The 18,162-nt window shown below is 45.8% G+C and overlaps 1 protein-coding gene across 2 annotated transcripts in view; it reads right to left on the bottom strand.

The window, feature by feature from the left end:
* Positions 1 to 1,062: 1,062 nt before the first annotated feature.
* Positions 1,063 to 18,162, bottom strand: part of SH3BP5 (SH3 domain binding protein 5) — a 49,618-nt gene continuing 32,518 nt past the window's right edge. For both annotated transcript variants that reach the window (XM_063155650.1, XM_063155660.1), the window contains 5 exons: positions 11,543 to 11,673; positions 7,632 to 7,674; positions 5,550 to 5,769; positions 2,091 to 2,351; positions 1,063 to 1,387 (listed from right to left, as the gene is read on the bottom strand). In XM_063155650.1, coding sequence (XP_063011720.1) covers positions 1,206 to 1,387; positions 2,091 to 2,351; positions 5,550 to 5,769; positions 7,632 to 7,674; positions 11,543 to 11,673 — 837 coding nt within the window. In that variant the 3' untranslated portion in view covers positions 1,063 to 1,205. The remainder of the gene's footprint in view (positions 1,388 to 2,090; positions 2,352 to 5,549; positions 5,770 to 7,631; positions 7,675 to 11,542; positions 11,674 to 18,162) is intronic.

Genomic DNA, 18,162 nt, shown 5'->3' with positions numbered 1-18,162 from the left:
GGATGAAATACAACAGGACTGCAAAAACAGAATAGAAAATACTTTGGGCAATACTAAGATTCCCACCAAATCAACAATATAAACTGACATTTTAGAGAAAATGGTGCTTTCAGAAATGCTTAGTCACCAAAACTGAAGAGTCCTAGGATTTTTACTACCACTTATTAGCATAATTATCAGACACTACTACTGCCTAACAGCTGCTGGCAAAACATGCCCCGTGCCCTTTCTAGTTTTATTGAACATTTTGTCTAGGGCATACTAAAATCCCAAGTCCCTTTAACAGTTATAAACCCCCACACAGTACAACCTACAGAGAAGCTTAAGAACACATTGTCAATCTACACTGGCAATTCCTTTTCTTCATGCATATTTCAAGGGCAAACCCCTTATCATAATCATCCTGAAAACATCTATGACTCCCATTTTTGAGGGGGAAAAAAAATAAACCAACAAAAAAACACTTAAAGTGCTGAAAAATAATTCTTCACTTCTCAGGGAAGCAGAAGGGCAAGGGGCCAATCAACTCTTTTTGGTCACTGGAATCACCTGCAGAGTCCAAGCCAGACTCAGGAAGGTGTCTAGAAAGGGCCTCCCACTGCTGGGCATTACCATCCCCTTCCTGTCATCCATCTGTTTTATAGGCTTTTAGAGGCATGACTCATTTTATTTTCTGTGAGCACCAAGGGAAGAGTGAAGGCTTTCAGACCCCCCACATGCAACAGCTTTCCTGTATACAAAATATTTCTACAGTTTCAGCATAATAAAGACCAATACAGATGTTTAAAGATTATGCCACTTGTACTCAAGAGACTGGTTGTATCTAAAGAGCATTTCATTCTACAAAACCGAAGCCAAACCACTCTCTGCAAAAGTCTGGCTTGAATTTCAGACCCCTGACTGGCATGAATTTACACGGGAACATTACTAGTTATTGCTTCAGCCAGGCTGCTACAAAACAATTTACAAAGTCTGTGAAATATGAGCACAGCTTAAACATTTGATAACTCATCCGGCCTACAAAGGATTTACTGAATAAAAACTTCAGCCCTCCACATCAATTAAACTCCTTAGTGCATTTTTAAATTCTCAGAGTAAACGCTTAAGATTTGGCATATATTATTGGCACAATGTTCTTCAAACACTTAGAAGTTCATGTATAAATATTTAGACTCCCATTATTCAGGATGGGGCACGAGAAGGCCTCAGCCAATCTGGGCAGCTTTCCTGCCAGCACAAATTCCCTCCTTGATTTTCATGCACTGCAGGGAGAGCTGCTTCATTCGGTTATCCAGAGCCAGCCCTTCCGTGGAGCTGCTCCTGGTGCTGCTCCTGTTCTTGTTCGCTCTGTCGCTTGTCTTGTTCTCAGCCCCTTCTGCCCTATCCCCTGCAAAGAAAGGATTAAAGTGCACGTTAAACCCAGATTTCATTCTGCAAGTTAAGCTTCAAGCAGGTGCCTCTGCAGCTTCCTTTGCCAAAGCACACAGAAATTACAGGAGCAGGAGCAAGATGCTGTAATAAAAGCAAGTTTGCCTTCCAAGCCGTGCTCATCTTGTGCACGGCATCAGCAAATTAGTGAGAACAGCCTTAAAATGGAGCAGACAAGGACAGTGGTAATCCTCTAGTCTGAATTAGTCAGCCAGGGCTGGCAGAGCCTGCAACGAGCTCCTTCTGGCATGTTATTTTTTGTGGGGATTTTGCTTTGGTTTTTTTTTCCCCTGGAAAGCAAGCTTTTCAAAAAGCAGGACAGTAACTTAAATAAATGAACTCAGATTTTCCTCCAAATAAATGTACCATGAGAATCCCACTGATCACTTATTTAGTGAGAAATCTCAAACCCCTGCACTAAGGCAGAACTGGGGAAGGTTCTCAGCCAGGAGAACAGTAATTAATACATTACAGAAATCTCTGATAACTCTGACACACGGGGTAACTCTGAGACACAGGGCCTTCCACAATTGCCTTCCCCACAGAAGCAGCCAGCAGCTCTGAGCATTCCCTGGCATTTGCCTAGGGGAGCTGGGAAGGTTTTCCTGCTCCCTTTATGAGGCTGAAGAGCACTGGCCCAGGGTGTACCCAGCTGTGCATACCTCTCTCAGCTTCACACTCGGGGGAGGAGGCCCCGCTGCATTCACTGCGGGGGCCCAGGACAGGGAAGATCATCCCGAACTCGGAGAGGGAGACGGGGCTGGGCAGGTCCAGGCTTCCAGGCCGTGTGGCAGGAGGAAACTGAGTGGGCACCTCACAGGGACTCGTAGGACCAGAGCTGAAGCTGGACACTGACTGAGTTTCTGAATCTTCTTCGGACACAAAGCTGCTGCCGTTGTCATCCTCAAACACTTCTGAAGCCACTGCAATGTTTAAAGAATATTCCAGTCAGTAATTCAGCCTCCCCTCCTGCACCTTCCCAGGCAAAGGCAAATTTCAGGTTTGCATCCTCCATACACAGACACACTGCTAACCCATGGGCTGCCCCCTCTGATTTTCTGCTCACCTGTGCAAAGCCTTGGCCTGGTTCTGCCCTGGGCAGCAGCACACCTGCCAGCCAGGCCATGCAAGGCCAGCTCTGCACTAGCTACTGCTCCTCATGCCAAGGAGCTCTTGGATGTTTACCACCCCTGCTGGCCTTGTTCATTTGTGGTTTTCAGTAGACAACTTAGGTTAGAGCCTAATTCCCTATGTCTGCCTCTCCGGCACTATCTTGATCCCTGTGCAGCCTCCTGGTTATTTAAGGTGCTAATCAGAAAGACACAGGTCCCAAGATTTCTTTTTGAATGAGGATCACCAAACAACAACAAAATAAAACAAAACAAAAAAACACACAAAAAAAAAAAAAAAAAAAAAAACACAAAAAAAACCACAACAAAACATACTCTTTTCCCTGCTTGTGTTTGCTCAGATCTGAATTCTAATTAAAGTAAACCCGCTCCTAACTGTCTGTCTGGGTTAAGCTGCAGGGTCCTTATGAACAGCCAGAGGAGAAACCCATTAAAGAAAGCTCCATTTTCTGCAACACAAGGGTGTAGATTCTGCTGAAATTCAACACACTTCAGAGGCTCATTGCAGGTTGGGGACCAAAGACTTCTGCACACAAGCAGTCCCACTGGGATCAGAAGGTTCTCTACACGCATCAGCCTCTACACCACACAAGAGTGTGCTGGAATCCCACTGGCCTGAAGAAGTCTCAGACACAGCAAGACATCCACAGTGACCTGAGGTTATCTCCAATTCCTCCTCCTGGTGACTCCTGCCATTGTTAGCCAGGCTCAGAATCGCCTTGGAAGAGCAGCAGGAGCAAAGCAGAGGCATTAACAAAATGGCTCAAAGGAGAAGCTTCAAAGAAGTTCTCCTGTCACCTTGGCAGCCTGGGGCTCACAGACACCACTTGGACACAAAGGTGCCAGCAGAGGCTGTTCCTGACATTTTTATGGCAGAGATGTTCACCCTCTTTCTGCTGGAGTTCCAGATTGCAGAACTGCACTTACAAGTTGCAAAATTCACCCCAAAGGCTTCAAACATAAAATGGATAACAACATTATCCACCTTCCTGAGTCCTCTCAAGGGCATTTCATACTCAGAGACAGCCTCTCTTGTGGTTTGGATTTTGTTGTTTTGTTTTTAATGAAGTCAAATCTAAGACTGCAGCGGGGCCTTTCTTCTCACTTGCTGTGTTTCACCAATATATGGTAAGCAGTACAGATAACTTTGTGGGGAGAAAGCAATAAAAGGTTTGGCAAAAAAGGTGTTTCTAATTAGAGTCCTCTGCTTGGCAAGAAGCACTGACATCAGGCAGTCTACACATGGCACAGCTAAACTGTAGCTTGCTTTTCACTGTTTAAATTCACTGTAATGCACAGGAGCATCTGCAAGGGCCAAGAAACTCTTGCTGATGACAAGGTGTTATCCAACTCCAGCAGACAGAAATCAAGATACAAAAGGACCTTGGTGGAAAGCTCCCCCCACATTACAATGAGAATTTAATCCAGGCTATTTTATCATTTAATCCAGTCTACTAGTCCTGCCCTGTCATAATCCAGTTCTGTGTTGGCACCAGACAATCTGATGTCCTTCCACTCTTGTCAGACTGTGCATTCAAAGAGAGGGATGAGCCCATGATGCTGGTCCTTGCCTGCAGCCAGGGGAGCCAGCAAGTAATGTTACCATTAACTTGCCTGGCTCTTTCTGCCCCTATATCCCATGTCCCTGAACTCCTTCAGCACAAAATACCCTAAAGCTCAGTTACGCCTAAGGCTTTCAGGAGGCCTTCTGCATGAGGAGGGGGACTTGTGGGTATCCAAAAGAGGCAATTCCTGCCTAGGTTGGAAAGGGTCCACCTCAGGAATTAAGGGTGGCAGAAGATAAGCAGCCATACTGAAACTTGGCTGCAACAGATGTCCAGACACAGCCCTCCCTTGCTGCTGCAATCTGAGGTCCCAGCTGCACAGCACTGAGTGAGAGCTCCAACACATTGTGCAGAAATTCCTGCCACTGCAGAGGGTGGAGGCCAGCCCAAGCCTGCTTCCCAGCTCCCAAGGCTGTACCATGGACCTACAAGGCCTCAGTGCCAGTACACATTGGTGTCTATGGGGAAATTGCATCTTCTGCCTTTGGGCACCAGGGTTGTGCAATCATCAACTCCTGCAATCCTGACCCAGACTTTCCTCTGTAGAAATGAAGCTGAAATACAATTAAACTGGAATTTGTGGGACTGGGCAGCAAGAAAAAGACTTTCTGCATCGAGAAGGGGGGAAAGTGTCCAGGAAGGAGGCAAAAGTAGGCCACATGTAATGTCCATCTATCCACTTTCACCCAGAGCCAGAACAAATGCAAACTCACCATACAACAGACCTTGGTGGCACATGGGGACCTTGTCCTGCAGAGAGCAGAGGTTACCTTGCTTGTTTGGAGCTTCCTTGGTGGTGGTTGCTGTCCCACATTTCTCCTACAGAGCCCCTCAGCACACTGCAGCAGCATATTGCTGCTTCTTCCCTTCCCTAGCTCACAGCACACACGCTCTGCTGAAATCACACCTTGGCAAAAGACTGCAGCACAAAGGAGCTTATCCTTACATTCTTCCCTGCGAGCATCACACCTTTCTCTACTACTGTAGCCACAACTTCAGCTCCCTGTGCCACAGGCCCAGCACTGGAAGAAGCCCCTGATCCAGAAGGTCTGTTCCCAGACTGGCTGAATGATCTGCCACAGCCTGCAGCCTCCCCAGGAGAGTCACTGCCAGCAGCACCACTGGTGTAGAATTAGACACAAGCTTTGGAGTGTGTTCAATTTACTCCTTTCATACAGCACTGTGCAAAAAACTAGAGAGATGTTAAGGGAATGGCTGATGCACTTTAACTCATTACCCTTTCCCTTTAAAACTGCCTATTAAAGAATGCAATCAACTCCTGCAATAACAAGAAGCATCACAGCTTAGCCACAGACCCACAGCAGCCAGCACATTTCAAAACTGCAGAAGACACAGAGCAGCCCTAACATCAGCATTTCCTACAATGCCCACGGGATGTTCCCAGCACAGAGTGCTCTGTACTCACTGGAGACGGTGTCTGGCTCCGGCTTACTCGCTGCCAGGTCCTCCACGGAGGCGTTGCTCCCCTCGGCACCCACGCCGCACCCTCGGGGCCCCATGGCAGTGGACCTTCTCCTCTCATGGATCTCATCTGAGATCATCTCCAGATTTTTCAAGGCAGTCTTGTACTCTCCCTTTGCCAGGGCCAGTTTGGCCTGCAGGTCATCCACTGTTTTCTTCAGTTGCTAACAAGGGAGACAGGGATTAGATGGACCTTCGCTACAAACGAGGCACAGCACACAGCTCCCCGTTACACGTCCAGGCAAGCACAAACTGGGCTGGTATCCAGGGGATGGCAGAGTTCAGAACTCAGAAGCATCCTGGCCCAAGCAGTGCCACTGGTGAAGGAGACAAGAGGAAATCAAACCATGGGAGCCAGGGGCTGGAACTGCCTCTGCAGTGTGGTCATGGCCCCTGGCTAGGCACAGAGCAGGGGGGTCCCGTTAACATGGGAGCATGCAGGATCTCTCCTTAACAGGAATGCAGCTCTCAGCCATGTCACTGCTTATCCCAGAGCCACCCCCAGTCTGCAGGGCACAGCAGGGCTGGGGGCCACCCCTGAGGGGGCTGAGCCTCACTCTCTGCTGAGCATCAAACCCATCACTTTGCTCACTCAACCTGCAGAGCAGAAATCAGCAAACCTCAAACCCTGACAGCTGTAACACAGCAGTTCCTGTGTCCCCAGGCACAAACACCACCCTACAGCAAGGGCAGAAGTGTTGTGCATCCTATTTCCCAAAGGGGAAACACTGCTTGTGTGTCTGTAGTTCTCTCAATGCTTGCTTTCAATGCACAAAAAAACCATCTGTGCTTTTTTCATATGGTTTACACAATCACCTTGCTTCAGGAAGGCACTGAGCAGCTGCCATGGAGAAGCAACAGGCCCACAAAGAGTGTGCCATGCCCGTGGAAAAAAGGGAATTTCTCAAAAGATGCTTCTAACCAGCAGGGATTATTGCCTGGCAGCCGGCCCAGGGCAGGCAAGGGCTCAGCTTGATGCAGCAGCAGCTGCAGGCAGGCAAGGCAGAGGAGGAGAGAGCACCCAAGCCTGGAACCTGGCAAGGAAATAGGTGCACACCAGAGTCTCTGAGGCTGACAAAATGCTGCTGAATCTCAGGCAGGAAAGGGCTCACAAAACCTTTGTGGGATATGCCTTGCACCCCAGACAAGGAATGGGAATCCTTTTCTAGCCAGGATCGAACTGACCCCACACCCCACTGGAGCCTTCCTGCACCCATGGCCAGCAGTCCAAGGCAACGTGCTCCACTCAAAGCCTGTGCCCATCCCACACAACAACAGCACTGGCCACCACCCTGCAACTGTGAGGAGCCACAGTCCCCCATTTTAGGGGCCATATGCAGCAAAAGTCACTCAAGTAGAAAGAGAGTGACTCCTGTATTTGAATTTGTAGGGCTGCCCTGCCTTCCCATCCCATCCCTGGCTGTAACAGCAGGGATTAGCATCCCACACAGACTGCCATGCCTGGCCCAGGGCCACTATGTGCTGTGCCCAAGCACTGGCCAGACATTGCTGCACCACACAGAATGCACTGCAGAGATGCCAAAAAGCCCTGGAAGCCCATCCAGCCAAACCCCAAATCCCTCTTATGCCAAACCCCAAATCAGAAATTCACATCGGCATGGTATTGGAGCACTGCAAGCAGGTTACTTATTCTGTTAATTGATCCAGCCAGTGAACATAAAAGAGCACCCCAAGTACAGTTAAACAGTCTGAAGCATAAAACATAGGGGGGAAAAAATGAAACCCACAACAAACAAATAAATCCCAGACACATTAAACTACAAGAAGAAAGATAGTCAAACTGTACTCTTTTGGTTCTGACAGAGTTCAAACACTCCTATTTCACACAAGGAAACAAAGACTCTCTTAGTCTTTTATCTTTAAAATGTGCTTAGCAAATTGTTTAAGAGGTTTTGAATTGGTTTTGTGTAGAAACACAATATAGTTGTCAGAGCACTTGAGATGTAATTTCAGTATTTACTGTAAGCAGTAAAGAGTTTCAGATGGATGTGAATTACATACGTACCTCTAGCTGAACATAGTACTTTGCCTTCAGTTCAAAATAAGGTCTGTGGAAAAACAAAGAAGAGTTGTTTACAATCACTGAGACTGAATGCCATGTACTGGCGTGGGAGTTGCTCTCTTTGTAGCATTAACACAGCTATGTTGTGTATCACTGCAATCCCAGGAGACCATATCCAGATGATGGAACACCTACACATGCTCTCAGTGTCTCTCTCTTACTCCCTAATGCATCTATTCCTCTTGGGTCCTTTGACCTAAATACAAATTGCAAAATTCCAGTTTTTGGAGTTGACAGCATAATTCCTCCAGGCCTAGATTCTGCAAGATATTTACATGTAACATCCAACTTCAGGCACAGGCATCCTCTCTCTACCCAGCTACTTTCTGAGCCCATGGCACATATAAATTCCTACAGAAGCTGAACCTTCTCTGTGCTCAGGTGTGGGGGGTGGAGAGGCAGTTCTTGGGTTTTCCAGTGAAGGAGAGGGTGTGAAGGGAGGCCAGAGCACCCCACACAAGGGCACAGCATCTCCCAACAGTGGCCCACCAGGCACCTCCCTAAACTTGCTTGTAAGGCTGCAAGAGCACAGGGGTACAAGAGGTGCAGTACAAAGCCTAGAAACCACTTTCCACCCTCAAAATTTTGAAGCCCACAAGCCAATATCATCTGATACAACTCTGAGCAGGGAAAAAAAAGAATAGCCCCGTTATTTAGCAGGGCTCACTACCCTCCTCCCCTCTCAGAAGCTCTCCTGGAAAGTAGGGGAGAGATAAACAATAAGATATGGCTTTACATGAAAGTAGAAATGTGAACTACTCCTGTTGTGTTTCTACCCTGACAGCAAGGCTCTTCTGAGCTCTAAGCCCTACTGCAGCTGCATTTTGGACTGTGCACTAGAATTCAGGAGTGTGAAACTGTGGCTTTCTGATCCTATATTCTTTGAAGGGTTGAATTCACTACACGGTCACAGAAAAAATAACTGAGTGGTGTTTCCATGAGAGTAGGTGATTTCCAGCTCTGATATTTTTAAGCACCCTCCCATCATCACCAGGAGCACACAGCCAAGTCTCAGTGCTTCAATCCAGCCAAAATGCACTTCAGCCTTCTCTTAGTGGGACATCACCCTGCCAAAGGCTACACAGATGCACTGCCAGGCCAAATGAAACACTGCAGCTGAGAATTTGGGTCCAACAGATAAAGGACTCCTACAGCCCTACCTCAAAGCAATGGTAGCACACAGACACTGACAGAGTGTTGTTGCAGGGAAACATGCACAGGGAAACCCACTCACCTCAAATGACCTGATTCTCAACCTTCTGTACCCTGGTGCCAGCTGGGAGGGAACAACCAGGCTTGAGTCCTAACCTCCCACCAGCTTCCACAAGCCTTGGGAAAGGTGCCCTCTCTATCAGTGACAAGCACAGGTGTGTGTGCATGGTGTGAAAAAGCAATCCACACATGCCCGTGTGTGTGTGTGTGTACACAAACACATCCCTGTGCACACAGGAGCAGGAATGTCCCACTGCAGCAGGTGAGGGAACCCCAGCCCAGCAGCACAAGGAGAGAGACCACGAGCCTGGTGTGCAGGAGCTCACATGAACACTCCTGCTCACTCCTGGCTCACACACAGCTGGGCACCTGGTGCCAGCAGGAACCAGGGCACTGCCAGAGACACTCCCGTGTCCCAGAGTCCCTTCATTCCCTGACATCCATGGCCCTGCAGCCATTGGGGGCTGGTCTGTAACTCAGCAGGGCAGGGAGCTGCTCTCTGGTGTCCTACAGCTGAGCCCAGGGCACTGCACAAAGTGCTTTTAAAGGCAGTGACAGGATGAGTGAAAGGCACTTTGCCCAAGTCACCAGAGCAGAAAGTGACTTCCAAAAACCAGCTAACACAGGCAAGTTCATTATCCACAGCTCAGGGGCACTGAGCCAGAAGATCTGGTAACTGTTAAGAACATGCAGCCGTATGCACATTCATAGATCACAAGCAAGTAAGCACCCAAAAACTAAACTAAAAGCAAAACCAGAACAAAACTATCCAATAATCCTTTGCTCATCAACTTTACCCAGCAAATAATCTAAATTACTTTCCTCCAGGATGTTCCAGTCTTGCTTTCAGAACAGTAATGCTTTAAGCATCTTATTCCCAACTGAAGCAAGCAGCAAATGCAAATCATTTTCTGCCCAAAAGAGCACAAATCATCCAGTGTGTCTATCCACAAGTTTAAAAAGAGAAGATGAAATAAAGGCCAGAAAGGCCAAAGTGTTACAGCCAGTGCTCGCAGGGAGGAGGTCAGAGCAGGATGCCGGTGTTAAATCCCCCCTGAAGAGCAGCTAGAGGCCAGCTACACCCTACAATACCAACAGCTGCAAATTCAGCAGCCTCATTTCCCAGTTTCTGCAGCCACTTGACAGCACTGATGTTTTCAGCTCAGCTGCAATTTTCCTTTATGTGAAAATTGCAATGCTGGGAGACAACTGACCTTTCCAACATCCCCATGTAGCGTAACTTCAAAGACATCCACCACTGTTTGTGCCACCAGGCATCTTTCACATCAGTACTAGCTTAGAAGTGGCATTTCTGTACACCCTTTATTAAAGGATCTCCAAAACACCCTACCTAGATGGTTTATGCTGCAATCAGCCCTGCTGTGAGACAAAAGAATACACTGGGATCCTTCCACAGAAGTGGAAACCAGCCTGGCCTGAGGACACTGACACAAGACACCCCTCTGAGGGTAGATCCAGCAAAGAAATGAAAACTCAGAGGCACGTCACACAAGAGGCAGCTGGGAAACCAGGCTCCACACCATGATAAAAAGCTGTATAGGACCCCACTGACAACTTAATCATGGTCTTTATTTTAAATCTTATTGCAAGGAAGGAGCTCCTGGCAGCCCAAACTGTTCTCAGCTATTGCCCTTATCCAGAGGGATCTGTCATTTAGGGATCTGATGATGGTTTTCACAGCCCTTGTGCACTGCTAGACAAACAGCATGCAGCTCATTCTAGAAGTCACACCACTACACTGTTTCAGCAAACATGCTTGAATCTTGCTTGAGAAGTGCTAATCCTTTCCTGAATTGAGCAAACACCAATCAAAATAGATTTTTAGTTGACCGATTTCACCAAAAAGTCATTTTTAGATGGAGGGGATTAAAAGCTAAATACAGCAAGCAGATTGTTTAGACAAGCCACAGTCTGGAAATATTAGGAAAAAAAAAAAAAGACTGTGAAATATAAAGAGGATTAAGAATTGGTTGTAAACAGGGCCAAAATTTTAAACAGGTTCTGAGCAAAAAGCTGTTTCACTTCACTGCAACAGAGCCAAACTGCACAACAAATGCAGACACAATTATTAATGACACAAGCTGCTTAGCTATGCCCTCTGAAGGGTGTTTCCCTCCCCAAGAACAGCCCTCACACAGCTTTGCCATGGCAGCAGGAGGAAGTAAACAAGCCTCGTGTTCAGCACCTTACACCCGTGCAGTCTCGCACCTTTCAGCTTTCTGCCACTTGCTTTGTTGCTCTCCTAACTAAAAATAAGAACTGTGAACAATCCTAGGCTGTGAAACATCCCCACAGAGCTCTGCAGACAGCACTTGTGTGGATCCCATGTGCCTGTTCCTCAAATCACACACCACCACGGAGTTCAGTGCACTAGAACAAGACCAGGATGCTGCTCAGGAAAGGTTTCTTATCCCAGTTCACCAGTCCATTCAGTCAGGTGTTTCAAAAGACACTCAGAAGGACAACAAGGACAAATACCAGTGCCAATTGTGCTGTGAGGCTGCTACACACAGAGAGAAACCCAAAGAGCAATACACTTCCACAGGTCCAAAAACCATGTAGGACAGGTATTTCCCCCAAGCAGTTTCACCACTAAACTCCTCTCCAAACATAAAACATACTTGGATTTATTGATGGCTCTTTTCAGCTTCTTCTCCAGTTGTTTCATCCTCCCCATGGCAGCATTGTATTTGGCTGCAGTCTCCTTGTGCACCAGCTCACTTCTCGTTTTGGTCTGTTCTGCCTCCATGACCTTCAAGAGAGGGATAAAAAACAGGTTCAGCAGCAAGACACAGTGATCCACTTCTTATCATTTCAATTAACAGCAACTTCATAATCTCTCCTATCAGCTCACGTCAGGAAAGTGAGGGCACAGAAAAAATTACTTCCAGTGAACATACTTAAAAGTCTTTCCCGAAAAGAGCAGCAGGTCTTCAAATACTGCAATTTATGACAAATAGTGTGTAAAGTATGACAAAGGTGTCACAGCTTTTCACACAATCTCTCTTACAGGAAGTTTAGAAGACCCTCAGCTTTTGGGAACATCAATTTTTTAACCCAGTTAGATATTCACAAGTGGAGCAACACTAGCAGAAGTCACCAGTCACATTCAACAGCAATGTTTGTTTTCCCCTGCTCCTCTCCCTCCCTGACATTCCCAGCAGAGAGCCTGCTGGTTGCTCAGCTCCCAGCTGCAGCCCTACCATTCTGGAAAGGGCTGGACACCAACCACAGCAGAGAGAGGACTCAAACACAGTTTGGCCTCAACAACCAGTCACTAGAAAACTGTGTCCAAGATGGCTCTTCTCTGAAAAACAGCTGACATGCCTGAAATCACAGTTTCAACACTCAAAATGCAAAGGTTCAAGCCCTGAGCTGACACTCCCACCATGCAGACAAGGAGAGTTATGCTGATGACCAGCCCCCCATCCTCATGTATCAAGATATCTAGAACACAAGTCTGATAAGGAGCAGCTGAGGGAGCTGGGGGTGTTCAGCCTGGAGAAAATGAGGCTCAGGGAGACCTTACTGCTCTCTAAAACCTCCAAAAGGAGGGCGCAGCCAGGTGGGAACTGGCCTCTTCCCCTCGCAGTAACAAGCTACAGGGAAGAGAAAATGGCTTCAAGTTGCTCCAGGGGAGGTTTAGATTGGATATTAGGAAAAAAACTTTCACTGAAAGAGTTGTCACAAGCATTGGGAAAGTAAATGTCTCTCCATTAGCTGCACTGCTGGTATCCCACAGCCACACTTTGCCAGTAATTTTATCCAGGGTATTTTATTGTTCAAATTTGAGATGTCAGAGGTGTACTGTAAGCAGTCTTTACTGCTTACAGTAAATACTGAAATTACATCTAAAACACAGAAAATGTGTTTTATTTGGTGCACTAGCAGTCAAGATCCAGGCAGGGAGGTGACTGATTTTTTTGAAGTCAGGAAAGTGGTGACACCTCTTTGTTGGTCTGTCAATGAGGGGAAAGCAGGTGGGGTTTTTTTTAAGCTTCCTGTTTTGCAGCTATGAAGGTATTCACACAAAAAATGGCAGGACTTGATTCTCTCCAGTACTGGATTCTGAAATGCCTCAGCTGTGATTCCAACTACTCCACAACTTCACATAAATTTGCTCCACCTGCCTCCCACCACCCGACTACATCTGAGCTCACATATGCAGAGAGAATATTCAAAATATCTTGATTTTAAATAACCTCACCCACAAAGCTTTTTTTTTTTTTTTTTTTTTAAGGTGCGCTAATCCTCCCAGCCCTCAGGCTGAACTGAGCAAGGAAAAGAGATGTCCAACTCTTACTCACTGGGATCAGTGTTCCTCTCAGGAAAACTGTCACATTGTCCTTTCTGATGCTCAAATGAAAGAGTGAAACTGCCAAAGCCATCAGCATCAACCTGGAGCTCTCACTGCCACACTTTTTGCTCATCTGCACACACCACTCATTATTAAAGAAAGGAATTCCTAGAGAACTTTATGAGAAATAAGTTTTTCAAAGGATCTTCTGATCAGATATAAAATAATATACCCAACCCCCAACACCCTTCAACTTTCTCATATATATAAGGCATCCATTTTCAAAGAAAGAGGAAGAAAAAACCTATCAGGCTTATGACATATTCTCTCCTGCATCCTGAAAAATAAACTGCAGCCTCTTATCTCAAACAACTGTTTTAAAGTCAGCTGGTGCAAAGACTTGCCTTAGTGAAACATGTCAGACAAGGCTGGTTTTAATGTGGAAGTCTCTTAAATCAAACTGCAGTCTCCAAAGACTGCACAGAAGGTGGCTCATGGCTCATCTTCTTTCTAGTGTGGCAAGGAAACTGCAATTTAAAAACGCCGCCAGCTACAAAATAATGGAGCAACAGGAATTTGCCAATGCTCAGTTACATGTCAGTCCCTCACATCCTTTATTAGGGCAAAATCAGCATAAACTTTGATATCTGGGATAAACCACATGATAAGTATGACCAACATCAGGGTTGTAAAACAGGTGAGGTGTCCAGTACTGTGCTGATTTTTCAAATGTCTCATATCAAACATCACAGAAATGCTGAGCGCTGCAGAACTGGGATTTGAGGATGACACATTGCAAACGCCTCAAAATATCTGACAAAACGTGGAATTTGCTACCAGCCATATACACCCACGTTCATTACCTTGTTCAGAAAGAAAGGGGGGAAAAAAAGGCTATATACTTCATGCTTTTGAGAAATCAGTGATGTAAGAAAATCTCTCTCCTCACGCCCCCACAGCCTTGTTTTCCTGTGGGAATTCTGTTCTCCTGCTCACATTATCCACCCAAGTCTGCAGAGACTGCCTGTCCCCTTTTCCTGGGACAGCAGCTCAAGGTGCATGCCTGAGGCTGAGGATATGACCTGGGGGATTGTAAGTTACCTCTGCAGAGATCCATCACCTGCCAAAATGCATTTAAGCACTTCATTCAAACAAGAAGAGGCAAGAGAGATCATCCTCCCTTCCAAACAGCCTTTAAATGGAGAAGCTGTCCATCAGGGCCGGCAGACACAAACAAACTGCAAATGATGCTGCCACCTCTGCAGCTGGGAAGTTCAATGTAAGACCAGCCAGCCAAACTCCTCATCTCCTTAAGAAGGCTTAGAAATAGACAGATAGGCTAGTGTAGGAAAGAAGTACTTTTTATTAGAGCTAATAATATATTTGGTGAAAAAATTGCAGTGTCATATGGACTTGTAAACAAGCTCTCAGTCACAGCTGCCAAATAAGCTGGTTTGTCTAACCCAAGTGCTTCTACCACCCACCCTGCCTTGCAGATGCTCCTCAGCCAGCACAGATGCAGCAGCATCACTTAGAAAAAGGCAGAAAAATAAGTGAGGATGACACCTCTTCAAACAAAGGCTGCTCAAGATACATCTCACCTCCTGGCATTGGATCTGCCTTTCAGCTCACCCTTGGGGTCAGCAGGGGACACAGTCTGGGACAAAAACACCAGGATGGATGAACTTCCAGGATACCCACACACCCACCAGACATTGCTGTAGCTCTTGCCTGTCCCTAACTACCGAATCCCTGGATCACCTACCCCAGGCAGAACTCACTCTCCCAGGCAGCACAGGCTGTAAGATACAAGTAATGGGAAACAGAGCAGGCAAAAACCCCAACACAGGGACTGATCAATTCCTCTTCTCTCCTCCCTTACTCTCTATCTCCTACCCAGCTGTCTGGAAAAGGGAGGTCAGTGTAGAGTATATATTTACCCTCAATAAATCTGTACAAGTAGCTTTGTTCCACCCAAAATGTTCCCACAATCAGAAGTAAAAATGGACTCCAGGCAAAATTTCAGTAATAATAACAGATGGAAAAGAACAATTTTATCAGTAGAGCTGAGCAGAGCTGACCATCTAAGCAAGAGATTTACTCTGAAGGACTGTTTCTTTCACAAAACATTATTTATTCTTCTAGGGGAAGAATTAAAAATAAGAGAGGAAAGAGACAATGCAGTATCAGTAAACCAGGAGAAGGGAATCGACAATAAGAGGGATCACAAAAAAATCACTGCATTTCCAGGATAAAGTGACAGAGAGATCAGGACAAGACAAGATGTGGTTTGTTGTTTTTTTCATAGACTTTTCTTCTCCCCCTTTTTCCTCTAAGTTTTTCTAGCTGCAGGAAGTCTCTCTCCTCTCTACATCATGAAAGCACCCACACATTTTACACTGACAGATGGTACTTCACTGTGTAATATCAAAGGGAGCTTCACAAGCCAAATTAATCCAAGAGGGAGCATGCCTCCTCCCTCTTTACTCTCCCCTCATCCTCTCTTTTTTAAAATGTCTCATGATCAAGAGCCAAAACATTTCTTCTCCCTGCCAGAATTTATGAACTCAACATATCTCAGGAAAGACTGTAAAAGCAGAACCTTTTTAAGACTGCAGATTGCATCAGCAATTAGAAATTAGCAATTTCTCTTGAAATTCATGAAGCATCTTCCTTTCTGCTCCAGCTTGTGTCAAACTAGATGTAACACATCTGTCAATACTTTCCTTTTGTACATCTTTATGAATTCTTTTCAATAGGAGCATAAATGTGAAGATCTTTTTCCTCCATCCCTCCAAAATTCAATATCCTTTGGTCCTGTCTCTTTCATAGCCCTGCTCTCTGCACCCCAAACTGCAGCATTACAATTCAAGGTACAAACAGGCTGGTACCACTAGCAAAAACATCATCTCCAAATTTTAAAGAGACACTGCAGTTACCAAAATCCTGATAAGCCAATGGCTAAGAGTGAACAGTACTCTTCCTCCCAAGGCAGCTTTAGAGCTCATGAAGCCTGTCTACATTCCCATTCTAATCAACAGAGAATTTATCTTTTAATGAACTTGCCCCTCTGGTCACACAAATTGCTCTCCAGACACCACTTACTGAGCAGATCATCTTTCATCATAATGGAAATTTGGCAAGTAATGGTGATACACAGCCAGGTTCCAGACATGACACCATGAGCTAAATTCCAATCTAAGTGTCATTACGCTTCCCAGATCTCTGGAAAAATGGACATTTAAGAAAAAACCCCAGGACTTTACCCCAAAATACACATCAAGTTAAGTGCAGAAGTGGACAAAGCAGCTGCCTGACTTGCAGGATTGCACCACAGTCCAGGGCTTCTCTGTGGTGAACACTTAGCTCAAGCACAGACATTTGCAGGGATCAGCTGCATCTTCACAGGCAGGTAGGCAGGAATCCAGCTCCTATTTATGCTCCCAGCCTCCTTTGGAAACATAGCTCAAACTGTGATGTGCAAAGAAATTTCTGAGTGATAGCCTATACTCCATGTACATGTTCATGCTGGATCTGCCTGTTCCATGAATAGAATAATTTTCCACACATTATGCTCCCAGCTCACCCAGGAAAAACAAAATTTCAGTAACTGTCCCATTTTGCATCAGCTGAATTGTATGATTTTCTAGATCAGTGGCTACAAAAGTCTTGTCTGCAGAAGCCCAATAGCTCACCACATTAAAAATAGTGTTAATAGCTTTTCAGACTATCAAGACAACCCTTATCTCTATTTCCTCCCAGTGAGGGTCTGGAAACAGCATTTCCTGTTTGGTACCCTGGAACCCAAGTCTTTGTCTATATCCATCAGGTCAAGTGCAAAAGTAACCTGGCAGCATTTCCACACATAGCTGCATAAAAAAATCAGTTTCTTGTTTGTTCTCTCGCCTACCCTTTTCTTTATGCTTTCTGTTTACAGTGTTTGTCAGCTACCAAGCTGCTACAGGGCTCAGGTTTGGCTCCAAGTTTCAGATTCATTCAGTAAAGCCTGCTCCCTCTGCCTAAGAACAGCAAATAAAAACACTTGACTCTGGCCTGACATTTCTATCAGAAGAGAAACAAATGAATCAGTACCCACTTCTAACATTTAGCTCAGAGGTGCTTTTCTGCACTTGAGTCCTCACTTGTAAAAGGCTTGGAGCAAGATTATTCTCTGCCCACTACTACTGTAAGCTAAAAATGCATGCAAAAAAAGCTACAAAATCCAAATAACCAGAGTGCAAAAGCTTTCTCCAAGAGCAATTTTATATGTGCCAATAGAAGATGTCTATTTCTTAACCCTCAGTCTTCACCCACAGAATCAGTTTCTTCCATGAGTGATTTCTAATGTAATTCATAGTTAATGATCTGAGTTGTCAGCAACACTGTGGCAGTCAAGGAGAACTTTTGTTCTAGAAGATTTCATTCTCTAACCTCTTTTCACCCATAGCCTGGTAGGCAATGCCAATGTTTCCTCCTCCCTGAGATCCCAATCATTCTGTTTGCCTCACTGAACACTGAGCACTTCATTAATTGCATGCACTGAAGCCAAGGGAAGCTTTCACCCCACTCTTAGAGAAGACACAAAACTCAGTCAAGCACTCCAAACAAACTAATGCTGGGTGTGCTCAGTCAGGACTTCCAAGAGCATTTTCACCCTTCTTGGCTCTGGCCTCAGCCTTAAGACCTCCACCACAGCCAATGAAAATCACAAGACAAACTTCCGTGGAACTCTCCCAAAACCTGCTGCACCATGGAAAGGGGCAGATGGGTGCTTTCTGGGAACTGAGTTTGCCCAGACTATTTTAAGCACTGGGGATTGCTGCTTTCCAAGTTTTCCATTCACGGAGCCCTCAGCTGCTCTACACAGTCCACTCAGTGCCCAGGAGATTTTACAGCTGCAGTGAGTACACCTAAGCACCCCATTTACTGCTCAGCTGTAACAAC

Source organism: Melospiza melodia, chromosome 1, assembly GCF_035770615.1.
Source record: "Melospiza melodia melodia isolate bMelMel2 chromosome 1, bMelMel2.pri, whole genome shotgun sequence".
Classification (NCBI taxonomy): Eukaryota; Metazoa; Chordata; class Aves; order Passeriformes; family Passerellidae; genus Melospiza; species Melospiza melodia.
The sequence above is the reverse complement of the archived record's forward strand: the minus strand, read 5'-3'. Positions and strand labels throughout refer to the sequence as shown.